Source organism: Sinocyclocheilus anshuiensis, unplaced genomic scaffold (genome assembly GCF_001515605.1).
Source record: "Sinocyclocheilus anshuiensis isolate Anshui unplaced genomic scaffold, SAMN03320099.WGS_v1.1 scaffold163, whole genome shotgun sequence".
Classification (NCBI taxonomy): Eukaryota; Metazoa; Chordata; class Actinopteri; order Cypriniformes; family Cyprinidae; genus Sinocyclocheilus; species Sinocyclocheilus anshuiensis.
The window spans coordinates 1,090,239-1,098,906 of record NW_015548223.1 but is presented as its reverse complement, the minus strand read 5'-3'; the positions used below and the strand labels follow the sequence as shown (position 1 = coordinate 1,098,906).

Genomic DNA, 8,668 nt, shown 5'->3' with positions numbered 1-8,668 from the left:
GTGTGTGTGTTTGTGTGTGTGTGTGTGTGTGTTTGTGTGTGTGTGGTGTGTGTGTGTGTGTGTTCATATACTTGTTGTATCCCAGATCTTTTGCGGTCTCCAGCGCGGTGAGGCTGCGGACGCCCCTCTGGCAGTACAGCACAAAGTCTGGGTCCTCTAAACCAGGCTTTGGGACGCCGTAGCTCTCTCTAAACTGATGTGGGTTCAGTCTGAGGGCCTGCTCCACGTCTCCCACTGCATGACCAAAAACACCGTTACTCATCATGTCTGTGTGAGTTTGTGCAGATCTTTGTGTGTTGGTGACTTACAGGGAATGTTAGTGGCTCCTGGAATAAATCCTGCTTCCAGTTCCTCTGGTTCACGAACATCGAAGAGCTGAACGCTTCCGGTGGACATCATTTCCTTCAGCTGCTCGTACGTCACAACATCATCTGAAGCACACGACGGGTGAGCACACATCTGAGTATTGAAATCATCCTGCTACTAATTCATATTGCAAAGCTGTATTTATCTATTATTTATATATCTGTTAGATATATTTTATCATTTATCATTTAATATCTGATACCTTGATTATGGATAAATATAGATAAATGGAACTACAGGAGTGACATGTCAAAAATAAAAATAAATACTATTTTATCATTTCAAACCTAACAAAGATTTTTTTTTTTTTTTTGTGAACAATTTTTAGGGTTGGTAAATTTGATTAATGTTTTTAAAGTCTCTTCTGTTCACCAAAGGCTGCATTTATTTGATAAAAAATACAGTAAAAACAGTAATATTGTGAAATATTATTACAATTTAAAATCACTGTTTTTTGTTTAAATATATTGCAAAATGTAATTTATTCATGTGATGCAAAGCTGAATTTTCAGCATCATTACTCCAGTCTTCAGTGTCACATGATCCTTCAGAAAAGAATGAAAATTCACCTAAGTTACAATGAAACAATTAAGATAAAAGGAAATATAAAAATATAAATAGCAGGGTTGGGCCACCTATAGAAATATTAATTTTAAATTGTATTTAATTGATATATTTTATTACATTTAAATTAATATTATGTTTATTTTGCCCTCCAAACCTGATTAACAGTGCATCATCAAAAAAAAAAAAAATGTATTACTTAATGTGTCATAGTGCAGATTCTCGTGGGAATCTAAACTCCCACCTAAACACAGTAGATGCTGATTCAGTAACCTGTATGAATCAATATTCGTCATAAGGGTGTGTCACAGTATTTCATCAAACTAAACTAATATACTCTGTGTGAAAGTTGGTTTTTACTCGTGTTTTCACAAAAAAATTAATGCAGCATAAGAATAAGATATAGTAATATATGCTAACTATCACATGTATGGATGAAAATAATTTTTACAAAAAATGAAGTATATTTTTATGAAAATTTAAGAAATTAAGAACATTTTAGGACAATGCTAAGACAATATTTTCAAGACACACACATTTGCATTCATATTTGCATCTTTTAAGTTTGATGTTTTCACTGCCAACCACTATCAAGCTAAACTCTGAAAAGTACTGGCAACTTGCCATCAGTAGCCTATCTACCTGCTGAAAGTGTAGCAGTTTAAAGTGTTTTCATTCTTCATATCCCCCTCTTCAAGTACAGGAGGGGATGAATTCTGTAGAAAAACTACATCTGCAGAACCTGCTGAATACTTCAATACAACACTGAAGAATTCCAAAACGCCAAAACCTGGTAATGCAACAATCTGGATAATACCTATTTAATGCAAAATGCTATAATCATTGACCTTAAGATGTCTGTGGAAACCCATTTCAGCCACACAAGGGGGAAAAAAATCATGCTTTGTAAGAATCATAATTAGAACATAATAATTATGAGATACAGAGTTCAAATTATTACATACTAAGTGTATGAGTAATTTTGACACGAGTCTTTTTTTTTATGTCATAATTGACTTTTTGTCATGATTAAGACTTTTTATCTCATCATTATGACTCAAGTTATGACTTTTCATCTCATAGTTTTTATATTTGTCATAATTTCTACTTTTTAACTCATAATTATGACTTAGTATCTTATAATTTTGACTTTTCATATAACAATTACAACTTTTTATCTCATAATTATGGCTTTTTCATCTCATAACTCCAACTTTTTGTCATTTTTGACTTTATCTCATAATTATCTCATAATTAATTTCTCTACACATGATTTACATCTCATAATTTTGACTTTTTGACATTTTTGACTTTATCTCATAATTATCTCATAATTAATTTCTCTATACATAATTTACATCTCATTTGTCTTTTTCGACTTTATCTCATAATTATCTCATAATTAATTTCTCTATACATCATTTACATCTCATAATTTTGACTTTTTGTCATAATTATGACTTTCTATGTCATAATTGCCTTTTTATCTGATCATTTTTGTCATAATTTCTACTTTTTATCTCATAATTATGACAGTATCTCATAATATTGACTTTTCGTGTCATAATTGACCTTTTCTCGTAATTAATTGACTTAATATCTCATAATTAGTCATTAATAGTGTCATAATTACAACATTTTATCTCCTAATTACATTTACCAAATCTTTTTTTTTTCCCCCTTATGTGACAGAAGAGGGCTTTCATAGATATCAGGCAGGTTATGGCCAAGCCAACTCTGTTCATCAGATGATGCAACCTTCACTGACCCCTGAGTCACTGACCATACGTGCAAACTCCCATGCTTACTATGAATGACAGATGTTACTTTTCCCACGTTCGTTAAATGCACAATATTACTTTGTTTCGCATATAAGCCAGTGGAATACAAATACACATTCAAGTAGATTTTTAAAACATTTATCTGACATTTTCGTCATTTCAGACATGATTATTTGCAGATACAGTGAGAGCTCAATACTTTACCTGTGTTTAGAGGTCGATTGTGAGAGGTTTCGGTCCATTTATTGCAGTTGTCAGCTGCATCATCACATTGATCCGAGCTGTCTGCTGAGACAGACAGAAGCAGGAGCGCCGCAAGAGCGCACACACTTGAACTCAGATGCACCACTCTATTCATCTCTATCGAATTCCAGATAAGACACGTGCGCTTTTAACTACAGATAGAATGAAGTCTGAAAGGTGCAGCTATGACTGATCTAAAGCAGTGTATTTGGTTTAACTATCAGCGCATGATTGAGGCGATTACACGGATCTAAGTGTCGCTGATCGCGTTTATCGTGAGAAATGAAGCATGTTTCCCTCCAGGCGGCGCTCGGAGGCTCAAAAGCCGATTTCTCTATCGTCCGCTTGTGTATGTGTGGGAGTTTTATGTTTTATTGGAGATGTTTCACTATAACCGTTTAAACCTATTAATTTAAATTAGCAATGTCTAATACAGACATGTAATGTTTTTTCCCAATTATTCCTTTAAACGTAATTAAAACAAATCTTTATCTAGTAACCACAATCGATTGTGATCGGTCCGTTCAGATCAGCGCTGAGAAAAGTAACACACACCACGTGACTGCGTCGCTAACATTAATGCGTCTGCAGCTGTCATGGACAATAATGTACTGGTTAATAATTTCATTAAGTACTTTTAAAAGCCATTATATCGAACATATACAGTGTGTAATTAAAACAGGAAAAGTTATTATTTATATCACCGGAGTTCACCAATCAGAGAGAACGCCTGGTCTGATAAGCCACGCCCACAATTGTATTTCTACTCACTTTTGTGTTGGTCTAAACCAAAATATAAGAGGAAATAACCATGATATATCAGATGTTATGATACATAAATGTATTTCACGTTAAAACAAAACGTACACTTTTTTTTATACATTATTTAGTTGTATATCATTACTGTTATAGTCATAACTCTAACAAATTGTTGTAAAATAGTTTTTGATCAACCCCCGCCTCTTCCGAACACATGGTACATTCCGCCGATGGCTCATAGTCATATGATCTAGATACCACATAAATACTGTAGCAGTGACATTTCTGTGAGCTGGACGGTCAGAAACACAGTTTCTCTACATCTCGACACCGATCAACGAAACATTACAGCAATGGCAACAATGGTTGGAGGTCCATCCGAGGTGAAGCAAGCCACTGCTGAGGTGCAGAAGATCTGCGATGAGGTGAGACTGGAGCTTCTGCGTTTGTTTTGATGCTGTAAGTCAGCTGATTGGGAATGCACGTGATGTGTATTTATTAGTTTGGTGTATTTATGAGTTATTATAAGCTGTTTATTATTTATTAGTTAGCTCTGCAAGTGAACGGCGCATTATAGTGCCATCCCAAAGACGCACAAAATCACTTTCACGGACTTTCACATTAACCGTTCCCTCCTGGTGGAATGAGCTGCCCAACTCAATCCGAGCAGCTGAGTCCTTAGTCGTCTTCAAGAAACGGCTAAAACGCATCTCTTCCATCTTCATTTGACCCTCTAACTCTAGCACTAACTATTTTAATTCTATTCTTACTACTTGTCGTCTTAAAAGATAAATAAATAAAAAGAGCCTCTTAACACTAGCATTCTCGGTTCTTTTTCTATTCTATCTTCTTGCTTTCTTTTTATTTATTATAAAAAAGACCCTCTATCACTTGCACTCTCTATTCTATTTCTATTCTTACTACTTGTCTTTAAAAAAAATAAAAAAGAGCCTCTAACACTAGCATTCTCTATTATTTTTCTATTCTTTTGACTTGTTTTATTTTTATTTTAAAAAAGACCCTCTAACACTAGCGTTCCCTATTCATTTTCAATTCTATCTACTTGTTTTCTTTTTATTTATTTATTTTAATCTTGCTACATGTACTGCGTTAGACTAACCGAGACTTGTCACAGCACTTACATATTATTGCCCTTTTGTTAGTGTGATTGCTTCTATTGTCCTCATTTGGAAGTTGCTGGATAAAAATGTCTGCTAAATGACTAGAAGTTACTATGCTATGGCAATAAAATAATAAATAAAAACTATTAATATAGGATAACTATGTTCAGCTTCCTGAATGATTCAAAGTCAGAATGTCTGTCAAATGTACAACAATAGCTTGCAACAGTGATTGTTGGTATTAAATAGTATTTATAGAAGCTTAAAAAGTTACAAACAAGCAATTAAAAAAGGTTCTTTGCATTTCATTTGTATATTTTATGATATTTTATTAAATGTACTTAAATTGTGTGACGCACTGTATTGTGGAAGAATTTAATATAGTCTTTAAAGAGCCTATTATTAAGTGTTTAATTTTGCCTAACCATACAGTGAAAATTACACATACAGTGTGTGTATTGCTTTATACCGTTAGGTCCATATATATTTGGACATTTTTAGTGCCACTGGAAGCCATGCATGCCCATGCCATCACACTGCCTCCACCATGTTTCACAGATGATGTTGTATGAGCTGTTCCAAGCCTTCTCCATACTTTTTTTTTTTCTTCCTGTCATTCTGGTACAGGTTGATCTTAATTTCATCCATCCAAAGAATGTTTTTCCAGAAGCTGTCTGGCTTTTGTTCGATGTTTTTTGGCAAAGTCTGATCTGGCCTTTCTATTCTTGAGGCTTATGAATGGTTTGCACCTTGTGGTGAACCCTCTGTATTTGCTCTTGTGAAGTCTTCTCTTGATTGTAGACTTTGACAATGACATGCCTACCTCCTAAAGAGCGTTTTTCACTTAGCTGGATGTTGTGAAAGGGTTTCTCTTTACCATGGAGAGGATCCTCCGATCATCCATAACTGCTGTCCTACATGACGTCCAGGCCTTTTTATGTTTCTGAGCTCACCAGTGCGTTCTTCTTTTCTCAGAATGCACCAAACTGTTGATTTGGCCACTCTTAATGTTCCTGCTATCTCTCTGAGTGATTTGTTTTGTGTTTGAAGCCTAACAATCGTCTGTTTCACGTGCATGGAGAGCTCCTTTGACCGCATGATGTGGTTCACAGCAACAGCTTCCAAATGCAAATGGCACACTTAGAATCAACTCCAGAACTTTTACCTGCTTAATTGATGTAGAAATAGCGAAGGAATAGCCCACAACTGTCCATGAAACGGCTTTTGAGTACTGTCCAATTACTTGTGGTCTCTTGAAAAAGGGGGGAGGCTGTAATTCCTTAACCTTTCCTCCAGTTTTGATGAGAATACCTTCAAAGTAAAGCTCACAGCATGCACTTTAAGCCCAAATTCATTATATAACTGTAACTTTAATATGTTTTGGTCAACAGCTAAAATAATAAAAATTGTACCTGTGTCCAAATATATATGGACCTAACTGTATATCATAGTCTAGACCCATAAATAAATAAATGCTTATACGTAACTTGAATAAATTAGTAATCTTCACATGATGTTGGGGAAGTATTCTGGTGTGTCGTAGTAATTCGTCAAACTTGACAAATCACATACTTCCTGCAAAACAGGCTTTTTCAGTCTAGGTCAAAACGTGTGACATTATGTTTTATGAAAAATAAGCACATTTTAGGACCAAATTAAGGTTGTTGTCAATTAAACATGTTTGCATTAATTGTGAAATCTGTCTTTTGATTCAGGTCAAACATCATGCAGAAGAGAAGGCAGGGAAGACGTTTGATGTTTTCGTTGCCAAATCTTTTACCACACAGGTTGTGGCTGGAACCAACTACTTTATCAAGGTAAACTTTGAAGACCAGGATATGAGCTTACCTTAAAGGGTTAGTTCACACAAAAATGAAAATTAGGTTGTGTTTTACTCACCCCCGAGGCATCCTAGGTGTATATGACTTTCTTCTTTCAGACGAATCCAGTCGGAGTTATATTAAAAATTGTCTTTGATCTTGCAAGCTCTTTAATGCCACTCAGCGGGTGTTGCATTGCTTCAGTCCAAAATAACTTAAATAAAAAGTGATTAAAGTGATTATTACGTTCCAAAAGCTACATTAAAGTGATTATTACGTTTTGAATATGGATATTTTTCTTACAAAAACACATCGATTCGCTACGGGAGGCCTTTTGTTCCCCCCCCGGAGCCGTGTGAGACTTTTTTTTTTATGGATGGGTGCTTTTTATTTAAGTTCTTTTGGACTGAAGCACTAAAACACACGCTGAGTGGCATTAAACAGCTTGAAAGATCAAAGACAATTTTTAATATAACTCCGACTGGATTCGTCTGAAAGAAGAAAGTCATATACACCTAGGATGCCTCGGGGATGAGAAAACACAGCCTAATTTTCATTTTTGGGTGAACTAACCCTTTAAGGCAACAGATCACTCAAAAACGAAAACTTGCTAAAACATTTACTCACCCTCAGGCCAAGATGTAGATGAGTTTGTTTGTTCATGGGAACAGATTCGGAGAAATGTAGCATTGCATCACTTGCTCATCAATGGATCACCCTCTGCAGTGAATGGGTGCCATCAGAATGAGAGTCCAAACAGCTGATAAAACATCACAATAATCCACAAGTAAATCCACACCACTCCAGTCCATCAGTTAATGCCTTGTGAAGCCAAAAGCTGAGTGTTTTGAGAGAAACAAATCCATCGTTAAGGCTTTTTTAAACTTCAGACCATTGCTTCTGGCTAAAATACAGTCCATAATCCATAATAACATGGAAAAAGTCCATCTCCTGTTGTCCTCTCACATGAAAATCCACCCATATATTTATTTAGAACGGTTTCAACGGTGCTTGATCTGTGCATATTTCTCTCCTGATTCAGACCAGATGACTTTTACCACTGGCGACAGCAGCATTATGACTAGAGGACTCATATTTTAGTTGGAAATTTAAGTTAAAAACACCTTGATGGATTTGTGGCTTCTCAAGACATTAACTGATGGACTGGAGTGGTGTGGATTGCTTGTGGATTATTGTGATGGTTTTATCAGATGTTTGGACTGCCATGTTACAACTTGCATATTGCCGTCAACATCTACTTTCTAACAGTTTAAAGCGTGTGTAAAATGAGTGTTTTCATGCTCCGCATCTCTCTCTTCAGGTAAATGTTGGAGGCGATGAATTTGTTCATCTGAGAGTTCATAAGTCGCTTCCTCACAGTGGAGAAAAACTCCAGCTGCACGGGATCCAGATGCCTAAAGCTCATCAGGATCCTATTGAATACTTCTAATACATACACACAGATAATAAAATGCCATACTGTATACAGAATAGGCTGATATACAGTATGTGATATAATCACCTAATGCAGTTATAAAAGCTTTATTAAGTGCTACACCATTAAATAATCTCCAGTCCAGTGCCTACTGTATGTAGAGGAGTTTTATTAGACCAACACATCTTTGTTTACGCTCACAAGCATTGTATTGTGGTGAAATTATTGCACACGGATTTTAATCATCATTCCAAATGTTTTATAAAAGATCATGCTTCTTCTAACATAAAGGGAAATAAATTTCATATTTCAAATGGCAAGTCTTTGTTTTATTTACACCTGCTAACAGAATGTACTGTTAATGGTAAAATATTGTCTGTTTGGAAAGTAGCCTGTAATATGGAGGAGCTGGAGTAGATAGTGAAGGAAAAGCATCATCAGCATACACTCCTACAATAGTGTTGATAACATGAAGTTGGTTGAGAGAAATTAAGAAGAAGGGTGACGACTTTAAAATGTCCTTCATGTTTTTATTCTCCAAATGTAAAAAGGACAATGCATTTTAATACACTCAACATA

General features: G+C 35.4%; 2 protein-coding genes across 2 annotated transcripts in view; one reads left to right on the top strand and one right to left on the bottom strand.

Annotated features, from left to right (window-relative positions):
* Positions 1–3,247, bottom strand: part of LOC107654299 (thiosulfate sulfurtransferase/rhodanese-like domain-containing protein 1) — a 5,253-nt gene extending 2,006 nt beyond the window's left edge. The window contains exons 1-3 of the mRNA XM_016441323.1: positions 2,916–3,247; positions 309–431; positions 72–234 (exon numbers count right to left, since the gene is read on the bottom strand). Of these exons, the coding sequence (XP_016296809.1) occupies positions 72–234; positions 309–431; positions 2,916–3,069 (440 nt within the window). The 5' untranslated portion in view covers positions 3,070–3,247. The remainder of the gene's footprint in view (positions 1–71; positions 235–308; positions 432–2,915) is intronic.
* Positions 3,248–3,962: 715 nt separating this feature from the next.
* LOC107654326 (cystatin-B-like) lies at positions 3,963–8,403 on the top strand. The gene is made up of 3 exons (XM_016441364.1): positions 3,963–4,138; positions 6,550–6,651; positions 7,976–8,403. The coding sequence occupies exons 1-3, from the start codon at positions 4,067–4,069 to the stop codon at positions 8,102–8,104; spliced, it is 303 nt and encodes a 100-aa protein (XP_016296850.1). The 5' UTR covers positions 3,963–4,066; the 3' UTR covers positions 8,105–8,403.
* Positions 8,404–8,668: the final 265 nt, after the last annotated feature.